Consider the following 18939-nt stretch of genomic DNA (forward strand, 5'->3'; position numbering starts at 1 on the left):
CTGACACAGGGGGGAGAAAAGCCACAGTTCAACTCCTCGTCCTCCTCCTCTTCTTCCTCGTCTGTAAACCTCAACCACCCAGTGGAAGGCTGTGCTGTGTGGTGCTCTGTGGTGCTGTGTGGTGGTGCTCCACGGCTATGTCTGCCTGTCTGGCCATGTGACGCTGGGAGAGACTAATCCATATCTCTAGACCTCAGGCCTAATGAAACCGACTGAATGTTGGATGGAGTCAATAGATGCTTAATTACTAACGAGAGTAATGACAATAACAATCACATTCTTTCCTGGCCGACATAATTAAGAGAGGCATGAAAGGCATACCAAGGGACAGCTGCCTCTGAGCAAGCCAGTAATTAGTGCAGGGGCTGAGGAGGCAGCTTCCGGCTAAGATACATTAGACAAGGGGAAAACACAATTTCTTCAAACTTCTTTGTGTCCTTTCAGGGTTCAGTGAACGGACATAGTGCCAACCTGTGGCTAAGTTAAGCTACTTCATGTGTTTGGATGGAGTGCGTGCTGTTATACAAACGTTGTTGTTTTGCTGTTCAACTTGCTTTTCCTTCATGGCAACGGAGGCTGCAGCGCTGCCATGTGTGTCAAACCTCCTCCTCCTGTACTCAGCCACTCTGGCGGCACAGCGTGAGACCCAGGGAAACACTCAATTTCTGTAATAGCCTGGAATGGAGTAAATATCACTCGGCCCCGGCGTTTACTCATTCAAGCTCTGTTATCGCTTGCTGTCTAATTTTCTGGTGCACCGACAAAGGCAGAGGGCGTTTCCGTGGAGAGGGAACCCTGACGTTTTGCTGCTTCCCTTCACTTCGTGCTCTGTTCATTTCACAGCAATTATCTTGAGTCATTCCTTACATTCAGCCACAGAAACTCAAGGGAAAGACCCAGCCACTAGCTAATTGCTTTCAAATGGAAATACAAAATAATCACACGGCTACTTTGTCAAAATGACTCCTGTAATGCAGCATTTGGCTGGGGAAATTGATCTGGGACTCCTTTTAATGTACCGTTTACGACGAGTCCTCTCCCATTTCATGCTCAAACCTTTTTCCAAAAATCCCTTGTGAAATCCTGGCCTTGCTTGTTTCACAAGCTGCACTTCCCATCCCAGCTCGTTTGTGTAAAAAAAACTATATTTTAAGGAATGTTTCACCCAGAACTCTTACAGAGAGGTAATGTGGTATCCTGGAGCAGGTTCCCCTTTTTGTTTTATGAGTCTCAGCATGTTTCCTCCTCTTTGAAGCTGGGGAGTGCAGTGTGGATGGGCGGTGGGAGGCAGGCAGGAGGAGGCAGCTGCTGTGAATCTCCATGAGAGGGAGAGAGCGCCATTGTGAGAGGATCTGTGGAGAGGAGCATTATGGAGGAGCTCTGAGTCAGAACGAGTGAGGTGGCAGGCAGGCAGGCAGGCGGGCAGGCAGGCAGGAGGATGTTATGGGGATGGAGGTGTGTATGCAACCCTGTTCTGTGGGCGAGATAATTATCGACAGCTGTCCTGTCTCATATAGCATCACTCAACAGACAAATGTAATATTCAGTACAGGCTTAGAGAAACACAAAACACTTTTGGGGCGGAAATGAAACAGAACTATGAACTATAAACCAGCTTGTAATCATTTAGAATGGTTTGAACCGCTAAATGCAGAAAGACAAGTTATCTTCTATGAATATGAGCATTTTATCTAGGTCAATAAAGCCAGGAATTAGCAGTGGTCACACATATAATACCATGGTCAAAGTTGTACTACAGCTTAAGGCATATTTTAATACCTTCTACAATAATACTAAAACAATGATATACAACTTTAAGTGTTCCTGGATGGATATTTCAGGTAATTCTTTCTCTGAATTCCTTTTCAGACTGAGACTGAGAGGCTGCTTTATCTTATGTGGAACAGACACACTTTATCGTTGCAGTCTAAATGCACGTAAAGAAATGATTAAATATATGGTACAGAAACCAAAATGTCACAGTTGAGCTCCTTTTTGAAGCTTTGTGTAAAACATAAAGGCACATAAGAAATGTTAATGAATTGTCTGTGGAGTAGAAGATCAGAGGAGCCAAACGAATTTCATATCACACCTAAAGACCTGGCATTTAATTAAAGTGGCTTGAAAAATGGCTGCCTGGTCGGCTGACAACGGCTTCTCTTGAAACAAATTAAAGAAATCAATTACTTCCTTGTGAAGGTGTAAATCCAGAGCGCTGGAGCCACCCAGTGCCACAGAGAGCCACCAGGCTGAGAATAGAGGAGCACGGGGAGGGGGATGGGGGGTACCATGCCACATCTGACTAGAGCTGCTGCTGCTGCTGCTGGAGAGTTTATCACGTCAACCTGTTACAGGTGGGAGAGCCTGAAAGGGCCCACACGCTGGAATGGAGCTGCAAGTCAACCCTGGCTGCTGCCTCCAAATGCCTCGCCTCCCCTCAGCTTCTAGCTCACATACACCTCACTCTTACATCAGGCCTGTTACTTAAGCATCCAAGGCAGAAGCTAATCATGTAGAACACATACTGATATGACACATACACTACCGGTCAAAAGCTTTAGAAAACGTATTCATTCGAGGGTTTTTCTTTATTTTGACTATTTTCTACATGGTAGAATAATAGCGAAGACATCCAAACTATGAAATAACACATACGGAATAATTCCGGCACCGACAGAGATGGCTGCCTCGCTTCGCGTTCCTAGGAAACTATTCAGTATTTTGTTTTTTTATGTGTTATTTCTTACATTGTTACCCCAGGAAATCTTAGGTTCTATTACATACAATCGGGAGGAACTATTGGATATAAGAGCAACGTCAACACACCAACATTACGACCAGGAATACGACTTTCCCGAAGCGGATCCTCTGTTTGGTCCACCACCCAGGACAATGGATCGGATCCCAGCCGGCGACCCAAAACAATGGCGCCGCAGAAGGGGCAGATGGAGCGGTATTCTGGTCAGGCTCCGTAGACGGCCTGCCACCCCACTCGTTCCGAGCTAGGATTGCCTTCCAGAGAGACATCAGAGATTGTAATGTTCTTTGTTTCACGGAAACATGACTAACTCGGGACACGTCATCAGAGTCAGAACAGCAACCCGGCTTCTTCAAGCATCTCGCCGACAGAAACAAACATATCTCTGGTAAGAAGAAGGGCGGGGTTGTATGCCTTATGATTAACGAGACGTGGTGTGATCATAACAACATACAGGACCTCAAGTCCTTTTTTTCACCTGACCTAAAATTCCTTACAATCAAATGCCGACCGCATTATCTACCAAGAGAATTCTCTTCAAATGATAATCACAGTCGTGTATATCCCGCCCCAATCAGACACATCGACGGCGATGAAATAACTTTATTTGACTCTATTGAAACTGGAAACCACATATCCTGAGGCTGCATTTATTGTAGCTGGGGATTTTAACAAGGCTAATTTGAAAACAAGGCTCCCTAAAATTTATGAGCATATCAAATGTGCAACCCGGGCTGGCAAAACCCTGGATCATTGTTATTCTAACTTCCGCGACGCATATAAAGCCCTCCCTGACCTCCTTTCGGAAAATCTGACCAGACTCCATTTTGTTGCTCCCAGCCTATCGACAGAAACTAAAACAGGAAGCGCCCGTATTCAGGTCTGTTCAATGCTGGTCCGAACAATCGGATTCCACGCTTCAAGATTGCTTCGATCACGTGGACTGAGATATGTTCCGCATAGCATCGGACAATAACATTGATGAATATGTTGATTTGGTGAGTGAGTTTATTAGCAAGTGCATCGGTGATGTTGTACCCACAGCGTCCATTAAAACATTCCCCAACCAGAAACCGTGAATTGATGGCAGCATTCGCGCAAAACTGAAAGCGCGAACCACTGCTTTTAATCAGGGCAAGGTGACAGGAAAACAATACCAAATACAAACAGTGTAGCTATTCCCCACGCAAGGCAATCAAACAAGCTAAGCGTCAGTATAGAGACAAAGTAGAGTCGCAATTCAACGGCTCAGACACGAGAAGTATGTGGCAGTGTCTACAGTCAATCATGGACTACAAAAGGAAAACCAGCCCCGTCGCGGACCACAATGTCTTGCTCCCAGACAAACTAAACAACTTCTTTGCTCGCTTGGAGGACCACACATTGCCACTGACACGGCCCGCTACCAAAACCTGCAGGCTCTCCTTCACTGCAGCCAACGTCAGTAAAACATTTAAACATGTTAACCCTCGCAAGGCTGCCGGCCCAGACGGCATCCCCAGCCGTGTCCTCACAGCATGCGCAGACCAGCTGGCTGGTGTGTTTACGGACATATTCAATCAATCCTTATCCCAGTCTGCTGTTCCCACATGCTTCAAGAGGGCCACCATTGTTCCTGTTCCCAAGAAAGTGAAGGTAACTGAGCTAAATGACTATCGCCCCGTAGCACTCACTTCCGTCATCTTTGAGAGACTAGTCAAGGACCATATCACCTCCACCCTACCTGACACCCTAGACCCACTCCAATTTGCTTACCGCCCCAATAGGTCCAAAGACGACGCAATCGCAATCACACTGCACACTGCCCTAACCCATCTGGACAAGAGGAATACCTATGTACGAATGCTGTTCATCGACTACAGCTCAGCATTTAACACCATAGTACCCTCCAAACTGGTTATTAAGCTCGCGACCCTGGGTCTCGACCCCGCCCTGTGCAACTGGGTCCTGGACTTCCAGACGGGCCGCCCCCAGGTGGTGAGGGTAGGTAACAACATCTTCACCCCGCTGATCTTCAACACTGGGGCCCCACAAGGGTGCGTTCTCAGCCCTCTCCTGTACTCCATGTTCACACATGACTGCGTGGCCATGCACGCCCACAACTCAATCATCAAGTTTGCAGACGACAATACAGTGGTAGGCTTGACTACCAACAACGACGAGACGGCCTACAGGGAGGAGGTGAGGGCCCTCGGAGTGTGGTGTCAGGAAAATAACCTCACACTCAATGTCAACAAAACAAAGGAGATCGTAGACTTCAGGAAACAGCAGAGGGAGCAGCCCCCTATCCACATCGACGGGACAGTGGTGGAGAGGGTGGAAAGTTTTAAGTTCCTAGGCGTACACATCACGGACAAACTGAAAAGGTCCACCCACACAGACAGCGTGGTGGAAAAGGTGCAGTAGCGCCTCTTCAACTTCAGGAGGCTGAAGAAATTTGGCTTGTCACCAAAAACACTCACAAACTTTTACAGATGCACAATCGAGAGCATCCTGTCGGGCTGTATCACCGCCTGGTACGGCAACTGCTACGCCCACAACCGTAAGGCTCTACAGAGGGTAGTGAGGTCTGCACAACGCATCACCGGGGGCAAACTACCTGCCCTCTAGGACACCTACACCACCCGATGTCACAGGAAGGCCAAAAAGATCATCAAGGACAACAACCACAACAACCACTGCCTGTTCACCCCGCCATCATCCAGAAGGCAAGGTCAGTACAGGTGCATCAAAGCGGGGACCGAGAGACTGAAAAACAGCTTCTATCTCAAGGCCATCAGACTGTTAAACAGCCATCACTAACATTGAGTGGCTGCTGCCAACATACTGACTCATCTCTAGCCACTTTAAACAATGCCACTTTATACAATTTTTACATACCCTACATTACTCATCTCAAATACTGTACTCTATACCATCTACTGCATCTTGCCTATGCCGTTCGGCCATCGCTCATTCATATATTTTTATGTACATATTTATGTACATATATGTACTTATTCATTCCTTTACACTTGTGTGTATAAGGTAGTTGTTGTGAAATTATTAGGTTAGATTACTTGTTAGATATTACTGCATGATCGGAACTAGAAGCACAAGCATTTACGTACACTCGCATTAACATCTGCTAACCATGTGTATGTGACAAATAAAATTTGATTTGATTTGATGTAGTAACCATAAAAAGTGTAAGTGTATTCTTCCCCAAAGCTAATACACTACGGACAAATAACCAGCTAATAATATCCCATATACAGTGGGGCAAAAAAATTATTTAGTCAGGCACCAATTGTGCAAGTTCTCCCACTTAAAAAGATGAGAGAGGCTTGTAATTTTCATCATAGGTACACTTCAACTATGACAGACAAAATGAGGAAAAAAAGTATTAAAGACACCTGTCCACAACCTCAAAAAGTCACACTCCAAACTCCACTATGGCCAAGACTAAAGAGCTGTCAAAGTACACCAGAAACAAAATTGTAGACCTGCACCAGGCTGGGAAGGCTGAATCTGCAATAGGTAAGCAGCTTGGTTTGAAGAAACCAACTGTTGGAGCAATTATTAGGAAATGGAAGACATACAAGACCACTGATAATCTCCCTTGATCTGGGGCTCCACGCAAGATCTCACCCCGTGGGGTCAAAATGATCACAAGAACAGTGAGCAAAAATCCCAGAACCACACGGGGGGACCTAGTGAATGACCTGCAGAGAGCTGGGACCAAAGTAACAAAGCCTACCATCAGTAACACACTACGCCGCCAGGGACTCAAATCCTGCAGTGCCAGACGTGTCCCCCTGCTTAAGCCAGTACATGTCCAGGCCCGTCTGAAGTTTGCTAGAGAGCATTTGGATGATCCAGAAGAAGATTGGGAGAATGTTATATGGTCAGATGAAACCAAAATATAACTTTTTGTTAAAAACTCAACTCGTCGTGTTTGGAGGACAAAGAATGCTGAGTTGCATCCAAAGAACACCATACTTACTGTGAAGCATGGGGGAGGAAACATCATCCTTTAGGGCTGTTTTTCTTTAAATGGACCAGGACGACTGATCCGTGTAAAGGAAAGAATGAATGAGGCCATGTATCGTGAGATTTTTAGTGAAAACCTCCTTCCATCAGCAAGGGCATTGAAGATGAAACGTGGCTGGGTCTTTCAGCATGACAATGATCCCAAACACACCGCCCGGGTAACGAAGGAGTGGCTTCGTAAGAAGCATTTCAAGGTCCTGGAGTGGCCTAGCCAGTCTCCAGATCTCAACCCCATAGAAAATCTTTGGAGGGAGTTGAAAGTCTGTGTTGCCCAGCAACAGCCCCAAAACATCACTGCTCTAGAGGAGATCTGCATGGAGGAATGGGCCAAAATACCAGCAACAGTGTGTGAAAACCTTGTGAAGACTTACAGAAAATGTTTGACCTCTGTCATTGCCAACAAAGGGTATATAACAAAGTATTGAGATAAACTTTTGTTATTGACCAAATACTTATTTTCCACCATAATTTGCAAATAAATTAATAAAAAATCCTACAATGTGATTTTCTGGATTTTTTTTTCTCTCACTTTGTCTGTCATAGTTGAAGTGTACCTATGATGAAAATTACAGGCCTCTCTCGTCTTTTTAAGTAGGAGAACTTGCACAATTGGTGGCTGACTAAATACTTTTTTTGCCCCACTGTAGCAACACAAAGTACAGACAATGGCAGATATACAGTTCAAAGAATGACATTTAGAGAATAATGAAAAAATCTAATGTGAAACACTACCAGCACAATGAGTAGAAATGCATCCACAATACATCTTTATCCAAGAAATGGTCATCAGTCCTCAGATGAATCGTTCCATCCTAACTCAATATACTGCTGGTCTGCACAACGCTGCTCAGGGCAAACAGAATGTGGCCTTCCTTAAATGTTCATCTCATTGTTATCAAATCAGTGTCATGAAGCACTGACAACAAGCAAACAGCTAATGCAATGCAATGGCATAACCATACAGTGAAGGTCATAGCCTTGTAGTTTGGGCATATATTCAGATTGATGAAGTGCTGACATACTTTCAACCCTTACAACGGTAACATTACAGTAATACAGTAATAGCAGCCGAGAGCCCGGGCAGAGTGGGACGTGTAACGTGCATGAAACATTAAATCAAAGCCGAGCGACTCGTCCTCGAGTGCGAGCATCCTCCTGAACCTGAGCAACGTGCTGTCTTTGGCAGTTAACTGGCCATGGTGAGTCTGTACTGTTACTGTAGGCACCCGAGTGTAAGGCCTCCCAACATCTGAGCCACAACAGCGTCCCTCTGTTATGGCCAGGGTGTTTGACAGGTGTGAAAGAGTCCTCTCTCTTTACCACCTCTGCCATTTCCCTGTTTCAGTGGGGGCTCCTCTGGAGAAATCTCCATTTTAACAAAGCCTCCCCTTGACATGACAACACCAAGAGAGGCTGTCAGCTGCTGTGGGCCTGGCCACTGTGGATCACACCCCATCAGATAGTGCCAAACATCGACAAGGGAGAGGGAGGAGAGGCAGGGAGGGGGTCTGCTATGCTGGCTCTGTTGCTGAGCAATGCCGGCAGGGAGGAATACGTATGAGAACTAACTGAAGCTATATTAGTGGGCAAAAAGCCTACATTCGACATCACTACCTCCCCTGCTCCAAACCATCATAATATCCCAGATGCAAAAACATACAAGTGATGAATCTATTGTTTAGAATACAGAAACCACATTTGACACTGTATCGGCATGAGCTATATGAATGTGACATGCAATCTCAACAGATTTAACCATAAACACAATTATAGTAGTAGTAGCCGGTCTGACACAGTGGATACTGAGCTAAATGCTTATTTGTGTGTAACCTGATAGAGGGCTATTCATGCATCAAATGTCTGTTTACTTACAATTCAAAACACAGCGAGTGGGCTCTCTGAACATTGGCCTGTACTTGACCCCATGATTATCAGCCACCAAACATTGCATGCTCAAACAAACAGCATGCTGGTCATTTAAACCTTATCGATGAGTACTTGGAAATGAAACCTAGGGGAAATGGTTCAGTTAAAGACTGAACAAAGTCGGTTCATGACAAGGAATACCACATTTAATCTAATGGAATGTTTCAATCAATAACATGTAATGTGTACTGTATCTCTCGTAGAAGACAGTAATGCTCCAACTTCCAAATGGGTGGTCAGACTGAAAATAAGATCCATACAATTTGAGAGAGTTTCACTGTATTGTTGAGTGTGATTGTATCCTTAGTTGTAATCTCTATGTTTTTTTTATTTGACCTTTATTTAACTAGGCAAATCAGTTAAGAACAAATTCTTATTTTCAATGACGGCCTAGGAACAATGGGTTAACTGCCTGTTCAGGGGCAGAACGACAGATTTGTACCTTGTCAGCTCAGGGGTTTGAACTTGCAGCCTTCCGGTTACTAGTCCTACTCTAATCACTAGGCTACCCTGCCGCCCCAAGGGCATTGAAGATGCGTGGTGCAATAGTATTATATGGGCAGCAGGGAGTGCAAAAGACAAATAATTAACTTTTCCACAAGATACAAAAATAGAGATTCCCTGTGGAAATTATAAACAGAATTGTGAGGGTCATATAAAGTATAAAGTTTCCCTGCCCCTGAAGTTTAGTGTGTGTGTTTTTTGATAAAGTTCTCATGGCAGAGAACTGAGAGTATCCCTTGGTCTCAACAGTCCTAAATGCTCCACCAAATCTTGCTGACGTTGGACTAGGGATGGAGTTAATATGAAACAGCTACTGAATATGAATAAGGTAAATGAGAGCTGAAGAATGCTATCCCTTATCTCCGTGAAGATTAGATACTTCCCTTGAACTCCCGCCAAGGACAAAAGAAAGAACCCATTTGAAGGGCTAGCTTGTCAGGGAATTTGATAGACATTGATAAAGTAGCATCATAAACCAGTGAGTGATATACAGTACAGTGTCTGGAAGGGTAAATTATTTGAAGTAAAGCGCTAGAAAGACAGATGCCACAGCCAATAGTTTTGTTTTGGTGGTTGTTTGTTTGTCCATGGTCATGGTGGCAAATTCCAAATCTAAAAGGATATTTAGCACTAGCCCGATGCTAAAAACACATTGAGGAGTGAGTTATTAAAAGTAATATGTCTATGTTAGGGGAACGTAGTGGGAGAAATACTTTCGATGCTACTCCATACAATATGATATGTGGCTCTGTTCACGCCAGGTGAACTGAGCAGGAGCTAACGACTTTTGTGATTATTGCATTTTCATTTCCATGTGTTTCCCTTGCATTCAGTAGCATCTATGAATCACATGTCCAGCCTATGCAAATGGAGAACCAAGAACACGGATGGTTCCTGATGTTGTGGGATTCTCTCTGGTGTTTACAGAACAACTGAGGGGTATACTACGTACATAGCTTGATGTACCCAGGCTTTTCTGAAATGAACTAACTTCAGATCTCTTCACATTCCAGCTCAGGCTTCATCCGTACTACCATGGTGGATATTGCTCATCTGCCTGCCGCTAACTCTAGCAGGCTTGTAACTGCGCATGCATGTCTCGTTGCAGCCTGCAGCAGCCACACATGGCTATTCTAACTCATCATTGAGATGATACTGAAAAATCAGTCAGTGGCACATGTTTTTTTCTGAAATCATTATGAAGTGATCTTGCAAATTCAGCAGGTTATGATGTGAAATAGGCTGTTAGAAGTGCCGTCTTTCTTAAATCACCTATCGTTAATGCCGTTTTCTGACATACTCAATCTCTCCCTATCCCAGTCTGCTGTCACCACTTGCTTCAAAATGTCCACCATTGCTCCTGTACCCAAAAAAGCAAAGGTAACTGAACGAAATGACTATTGCCCCATAGCACTCATTTTTGTCATCATGAAGTGCTTACCTGACCCCTTAGACCCACTTCAATTTGCATACCTCCCCAACAGATCCACAGATGATGCAATCGCCATCGCACTGCACACTGCCCTATCCCATCTGGACAAGAGGAATACAGTGAGTGTCATTGACTATAGCTCAGCCTTCAGCACCATAGTGCCCTCCAAGCTCATCATTAAGCTTGGGGTCCTGGGCCTGAACCCCACCCTGTGCAACTGGGTCCTGGACTTCCTGACGGGCGGCCGCCAGGAGGTGAAGGTAGGACACAACACCTCCACTTTGCTGATCCTCAACACAGGGGCCCCACAAGGGTGCGTGCTCAGCCCTCTCCAGTACTCCCTGTTTACCCATAACTGCGTGGCCACGCACGCCTCCAACTCAATCATCAAGTTTGCAGAGGACACAATAGTAGTAGGCTTGATTACCAACAATGATGAGACAGCATAGAGGGAGGAGGTGAGGGCCCTGGCGGAATGGTGCCAGGAAAATAACCTCTCCCTCAACGTCAACTAAAGAAAGGAGTTGATTGTGGACTTCAGGAAACAGCAGAGGGAGCACTCCCCTATCCATATCGACGGGACAGCAGTGGAGAAGGTGAAAAGCTTCAAGTTCCTCTGCGTACACATCACTGACAATCTGAAATGGTCCACCCACACAGACAGTGTGGTGAAGAAGGCGCAACAGCGCCTGTTCAACCTCAGGAGGCTGAAGAAATTTGTCTTGGCGCCTAAGACCCTCACAAACTTTTACAGATACACAACTGAGAGCATACTGTCGGGCAGTATCACCACCGAATATGGCAACTGCACCGACCGCAACCGCAGGGGTCTCCAGAGGGTGGTGCGGTCTGCCTAGCGCATCACCGGGGGCACAATGCCTGCCCTCCAGGACACCTTCAGCACCCGATGTCACAGGAAGGCCAAAAAGATCATCAAGGACATCAACAACCCCGCTACCATCCAGAAGGCGAGGTCAGTACGGGTGCATCAAAGCTTGGACCGAGAGACTGAAAAACAGCTTCTATCAGACTGTTAAATGGTCATCAGACTGATAAATGGCAATCACAAGCCGGCTACCATCCGGTTATTCAACCCTGCACCTAAGAGGCTGCTGCCCTACATTCATAGACATGGAATTACTGGCCACTTTAATAATGGACCACTCACTAGTCACTTTAATAATGTTTACATACTGTTTTACTCATCTCATATGCATATACTATATTCTATTATTTTGTATTTTAGTCAATGCCACTCCGACATTGCTCGTCCTAATATTTATATATTTCTTAATTCTAGTGTGTGTATTGTTGTGTACTGTTAGATACTACTGCACTGTTGGAGCTAGGAACACAAGCATTTCGCTACACCCGCAATAACATCCGCTAAATATGTGTATGTGACCAATAACATTTGATTTGATGTGCTTTGGTGTGCATATCAACGCAAACAGCATCTTTCCCCCCACTTCTATCGATAAAATAATTGTACAATGTCATACAAAAGTTTTACTGCGTGTGAACTTTTAAATGCATCCTGTCCTTAATAAATATGTAATGTCATAGGTATTTTTATATAACTTTTTTTTTGTTTGAATTTTACCCCGTTTTCTCCCCAATTGTTTAGTAGCTACTATATTGTCTCATCGCTAAAACTCCCGTACGGGCTAGGGAGAGACGAAGGATGAAAGTCATGGGTCCTCCGATACACAACCCAACCAAGCCGCACTGCTTCTTAACACAGCGCGCATCCAACCCGGAAGCCAGCTGCACCAATGTGTCGGAGGAAACACCGTGCACCTGGCAACCTTGGTTAGCGTGCACTGCGCCTGGCCCGCCACAGGAGTCGCTGGTGCGCGATGAGACAAGGATATCCCTGCCGGCCAACCCCTCCCTAACCCGGACAATGCTAGGCCAATTGTGCATCGCCCAACGGACCTCCCGGTCGCAGCCGGTTACGACAGAGCCTGGGCGCGAACCCAGAGTCTCTGGTGGCACAGCTGGCCCTTAACCACTGCGCCACCCGGGAGGCCCAAATATAACTATTTTTTAACACCATTTTTTTTTTTTTTTTTATAAAATATTGAATCGGTGTTCATCCTCAAATGTAGGAAATGATTACGCAATGTTTGCAAGAGGGTGGCAATCTGATTTCATTGGTCCTCAACTAGCGACTCAGACACTTCATTCAGGATAAACTGAGTTACATGGAAGACGGCAAACCAAATGTCATTGTTTTCAATGAGAGCATGACGGTAAATACTGCTGAGCCTGGCGGTGAATGCCGTCAGTCGTCATGGTAGACGGGACTTGCCGCCAAAGTTCAGACTTTAGCAGTCTGCCGTAGCGTTGTTTTCTAACTGTCTGTTTAGTGAAATCATCATAGCAACGCATACCATCGTGCTCTCATTGAAAACAATGACATCTGGTTTGCTGTCTACCTCGTACCATCTAAACGCAGAATTAGCCTCTCCAGAGAAGGTTAGTTCTGAAGCATTCATTGCCATAGAAAGTTACCTGGCTAACTCCTCAAACCAGCTACTTAGTATACACCCTGGTTCTGTGAGATCAGGATATCAGGATGCAAGGTTGCTATTAGATTAGGATAGTTCTGTCCTTGTGCTGTTCTTGTCTATTTAGATGATGTATTATGTCATGTTTTATGTTTTGTTTGGACCCCAGGAAGTCTAGCCCCTGCTTTAGCAGTAGCTAACGGGGATGCTAATAAAATACTAAACTAAATAGTAAATACTACCAGGTTACGGTTTCCCTAGAGACTGGAGTTCACTGATGAAGAGGTACATCCTCCCATTTTCTTCTCAATTTTCTAGGCGTCAGATCGATCATGTACCATCCACACTCAAGGTGAAATCCATACGTGTCATTCCCCTTTGTCAATTATTCACTAGAAACTCAGAAAGACGGATGGACAAACGGACAGACAGACAGGCAGACAAAATCCATGAACATAACAGCCAAGCGGACAGTCTTGTTGGCAACATTCTGGAACTGATTTAATATCTTGCAATCACAATAAAATTGTTCATATACAAGCACAGGAACAAACATTGGATGGTAATTACACAGTACATAACAGCATAATCAAGCACCATGCATAAATGTGCTGAGCAAACATCCATCTAATCAACTAGATACTATATGATCAGATAAGATGAAACTTTGATCACATGCTGCTGGCACAGGGAAGGGAAATGTGCTCAGGTGTAATGGGAAGGAGAGGGGCTTTAACCATGAGGTGCTGGAGTGGGTGTATAGCAACAGCCTGCATACCCAAGGATCGGAGTAAAGTGACAGTCTCAGCTCTGTGTCGTACCCACTATGTTTGTGGACAGTGAGTCTCTTCCTCCTGTTGGCCGCGTCCTCTTCAGGTGTACCACTGGATAGATACAGCACCAAAGGCCAGCATAAAGTACTGCTCGTCTCCTTCGATGGCTTCAGGTGGGACTACGACCGCGATGTGGACAGGCCGAATCTGGACACATTGGCCAAAGACGGGGTCAAGGCCATATATGTGACCCCACCTTACCTCACCATCACCAGTCCCACACATTTCACCCTCCTAACAGGTACCTACTGTGGATCGATACCCAGGCACAACCCTTTCTACAGGCTCCAAGAGAGCAGTGATTCTGTGGAGGTTCATGTTCATGTCATGGTGGTCCTTTTTTCTCTCCAATTATTGGATCACAAGTCATTCCCAGTTTAGTTTATAAGAATTGTGAATGTGACTGGAAAAAAGGAATTAACTGTAATTCAATGTCCCAGGGTCCAGCAGCTTTCAGAGTTGAGTAAGATGATTATGTTGGGAAGGCTGAAGGAGGAATTTCTATTTTCCTTGACAGAAATTCTAATTTTTAACTTTTGAATCATCAGTGCCAGTTTAAAATACATTTTAACTTCCTTGAAATTAAATTCCTTTAATCTCCAGTGTCAGTCATAAGACCTTGTCCAAGAAGCGCCATGGCACTCACAGGCTATAAAGTTGATAGAATTTGTCATGTGAATGTGGCAGACTGAATATTGAGAGATTGACAGTGACTCTTTTCAGGGAGCTACATTGAAAACCATGGGGTGATCCACAACATGTGGTTCAACATCACCACCAGTGAGGAACTGCCTTACTATGTTACCCAGTTTAAGAATGAGTGGTGGGACATCTGGATCACAGCCCAGAGACAGGTCAGAATGATTTAAGATGCACCTTCATCTTAAATCATTCCTGCATTTTCTTTACATTAATACAAATCAAATCAAATGTTATGTCAATGCAAATAGTCTGGGTAGCCATTTAAATGTCTGTGCATGTATGCATGTACGGTGTGTGTGAGTGTTGTATGTAAGACTGTGTGTGTCTGTGTGTGTTTGTAAGACTGTGTGTAAGACGGTGTGTGTGTGTGCGCGTGACACCTCTCTTCATCCCCATTTGTATATTCAGGGCCTGAGGGCTGGCTCTCTTCACTTTCCTGGCACGCAATCCACCTACCAGGGAGAGATGCAGACAGTGAAGGAAGTGGAACCACGGTTTTATGACTTCAAAAACGAGACAAAATGGCAAGAGAACGTAGAGAAGGTGATGGGCACCTGGTTCAGTGAGATGGACCTGGACTTTGTGTCACTGTATTTTGGGGAGCCTGATGGCACAGGCCACAAATACGGGCCTGATTCCCCTGAGCGGAGGGAGATGGTCAAGCAGGTGGACAGAACAGTGGGCTACATCCGCAGCTTGGCTGAACAAAACGGACTTGCCGATAGTCTCAACATCATCATCACCGCTGACCATGGGATGAGCAATGTGTACCGCAACGGCTTGGTGAAGGAGATCACCCTTTCCAGGATTCCCGGATTCTCCTTCAGAGATATAGCCTTTCACCTGGTGGACTTTGGGCCCTCTGGGATGCTGCTTCCCAAGAAGGGCATGCTGGATAAGGTCTACAACGCCCTGAAGGGGGCGCACCCTCACCTTCATGTCTTCAAGAAGGAGGAGATGCCCAAGCACCTTCACTTTGCTAATAACAACTGCATCCTACCCATCATTCTCTTCTCTGACCCTGGATATGTCATTAACGGGGTGAGTTCATAGCATGTCTCTATAGTATTTAATAATAGTAGTTTGCTTAAACAAATGAAGACGTTTTTTTAAAGGGATTCCGTCACGAACAGAACCAATTTCAGGAACGCAAAAAGTGAAATGAAGGCATACTTTTACTTTTGTGAGACTAAACATGCATATTGTTGTAGACTTTCCAATTCCATGCTTTAATGTGAATTACTGATTAGAGGATTGGCCTCAGTGAACATAGTATGAGCAAAGAAGCTGGTTTAAAAATAACCATGTAGCCTATACGGTATATCTTTAGGCATCTAGAATATTTAATAACTTCTATAATATACAGTACAGTTTGGCACAACCTCATGCATCCCCATGCATGCATTATGTGATTTCTGATAAAATGCCATATTTCAATGGACTACAAATATTGAAGGAATTACCAAGTGAATTTGGTTTGTAGCGATGGAGAAAATGGAATCTTTTAGACCGGAAACAAGGAATTCAACTCTAATCTTAATACATCACAATTTTAATCAAGTGCATTACCACCTTCCCAGGATAATGCAGGTTTGGCTGATGGCATGCAGAGCTCTCTAATGCTTCATGAAGATATTCATGCCACAAAATTCGACATTAGCATTTACATTTGGCTTAACCCTGCTGCCTGCAACTTTACCACTGAAAGTGCTACATCACTCCATTGAGTGATACTAAATCATTAAAAAATCTGATTCTCATTACTCTATACAAGAGATGTCCACTACACATCCACATACTGTAAAACAAAAATAGCAAAATAACAAATGTCTTCAAATGCTATACTGACAGTAACCCATCAGAGGAAGTGATCACACCTGAACGCATATAAACTCATTGAAGGCTGTGGTTCCAGTGAGGGTATGTGGTAGTTCAGTTGATCTTCAGTGTAACGTCTAATTATCAAAATACATAAGTTTAGGGTATTTGACCATCTTGTGTTATCTCCTGTTTACGGACCCTTTATTTAGACATTTCAAAAGATTCTCCTCTCAGTTTTATCAAAGCAAATGTTATGCATGTTCAGAGAAGGGTTACATAATATCTATGGTAATTAGCCTACCTTCTCCCTGTGTATCTAAATATATCAGTGTATTTTCTGTGAACAAAGTGAAGATAAAAAGTGTCCGTATAACTGCATCGCTTGCTGTTCATACAATCCATCGTAATATCCATTTCATGATCAAAGTAGTTGTCCTGAATGACCAAAGGAACTATGTGATGTTTAGTCCTCCTTAGTTTATGAAAGGATTCCCACTTAACCTGATTAACAGTCCTTTTAACAGTATGTGTCTAATAATGGAGAACAGGGAAATTCTCCCGTTTCGGTTCTTATAAGCACTGAGCAGATGTAATGGTTGCTCAAGCAACCCTTTCCTTCAGTTAGTCAACATCTCCCTCTGCTGTCCAGTTGAAAGTGAATCATAGAAAGACAAGTTGGACTTCAGGCTTCCCATTATGATGATCAATATGAATTGCAACATTCTGATCATTCACCTCTCCTACTCTAAATGAACTCACACAGATTTGATCACCCTGACTCTTCTTGGCTCTTTGTCTCTACAGTTCCTCCCAGTGCAGTTCAACGCGGGGGAGCATGGCTTTGACAACGAAGAAATGGACATGAAGCCCATCTTCAGGGCTGTGGGGCCGGCGTTCCAAAAGAACCTGGAGGTGGGCCCCTTTGAGACAGTGAACATATACCCCTTGATGTGTCACGTACTAGGCATCAAGCCTGATCCCAATGATGGCCACCTGGATGCCACAAAACACATGCTGGTCTCTGCCACAGAGGGTAAGTTTATATCAGGCTAATGACCCAAAAAGTGTGTTACACCTGCTCCTTCATTACACAGCCAAAGTAATCTATTGTCTAACGCAATGTATATAGAATGTACGAATATTAAACACAAATGACAAAATTGAATAAAACTTAGATTCATGTCTGTTATTGACATCCATGTAATGTCATTTGATTTGTGTACATTTGCATTACGTCTCGTATTTCAGACCTCCGTCAGGACATAAAATCAAATATCTTTGTTGGATTGGCAGCAGTGGCTGGATTTCTTGTGGTCTTCATAGTGGTTGTGTCGTTTAATGCATTCAAGAAGGAGAAAAATGATAGAAGGTATGCATGTCTGAATATGTATACAAATCAATGGGAATTGGAACATGTGAAGAATATTTGCTTGCACAATCTGATATATAGAAATGTGTGCAATGTACCTAAGCATGTAATAAGCGAAAAAAGTTGAATTTGACTAACCACAGATACAGGCTCAGATAGGTTTCATTCTCCTAGTGGTTAAAGGGCAACTGATACCTCAAACATACAGTATTAAAATAAACAAGCAGACAGATATTTGCCCACTGGCAAGTACAGAGTTGCAAACAACTTTGCTTTAAATGCTTCATTTCTTTTGTTTAATGCCAATGTTGGATTCCGTCAGTCTCTCTGCTTCTGTCACGGTTTCTTCCTCTGCCATAACTCAAGACAATAATGGACTGATTGGAAGCTTTCTATAGTTAAGGTGTAATTCCTAGAGACAGGTAAACAAACTGAACAAGTCGAGCAGTGGAAACAATCTGTCAGGGGTAAAAAATAAAAAGGACAAGTCAAGTGATCTGTCTGTTAATACACTTGATGGTCAGGGTAGATATGGGCTGTCAATTAGGGACAGAGACTGATTTGCATGCTGGCTGAGCTCCAGATTGATCTCAATCTGTTCACGTCCTGTTGCTGATTGTAGTCAGCAGGATACTGACTCTGCAGTGAGTGAGTGGACCTATAAGTTTCTGTATAAATAAAAGGAATGGAAATACCTTTCAAGAGTCTGAATATGTCCTTTGTTTAGGGAAAATATCCTGTACATTAACACTGTGCCAAAGTTTTATGCAGATGTGAAAATGCTGTAAAGTAAGAATTCTTTCAAAAATAGAAATGTTAATTTATATTTATCAATTAACAAAATGCAAAGTGACTGAACAGAAGAAAAATCTACAGCAAATGAATATTTGGTGTGACCACCCTATCCCTTCAAAACAGCATCAATTCTTCTAGGTACACATGCAGACAGTTTGAAGGAACTTGGCAGGTAGGTTGGCCCAAACTTCTTGGAGAACTAAGCACAGTTCTGTGGATTTAGGCAGCCTCAGGTGCTTCTCGCTCTTCATGTA

The 18939-nt window shown here is 44.0% G+C and overlaps 1 protein-coding gene across 1 annotated transcript in view; it reads left to right on the plus strand.

Annotated features, from left to right (window-relative positions):
• Positions 1-18670, plus strand: part of LOC110538986 (ectonucleotide pyrophosphatase/phosphodiesterase family member 7-like) — a 39492-nt gene extending 20822 nt beyond the window's left edge. Inside the window, exons 2-6 of the mRNA XM_036939536.1 lie at positions 14042-14239; positions 14722-14852; positions 15022-15741; positions 17326-17554; positions 17770-18670. Of these exons, the coding sequence (XP_036795431.1) occupies positions 14042-14239; positions 14722-14852; positions 15022-15741; positions 17326-17554; positions 17770-18017 (1526 nt within the window). The 3' untranslated portion in view covers positions 18018-18670. The remainder of the gene's footprint in view (positions 1-14041; positions 14240-14721; positions 14853-15021; positions 15742-17325; positions 17555-17769) is intronic.
• The last annotated feature ends 269 nt before the right edge of the window (positions 18671-18939 follow it).

Source organism: Oncorhynchus mykiss, chromosome 12, assembly GCF_013265735.2.
Source record: "Oncorhynchus mykiss isolate Arlee chromosome 12, USDA_OmykA_1.1, whole genome shotgun sequence".
Lineage (NCBI taxonomy): Eukaryota > Metazoa > Chordata > Actinopteri > Salmoniformes > Salmonidae > Oncorhynchus > Oncorhynchus mykiss.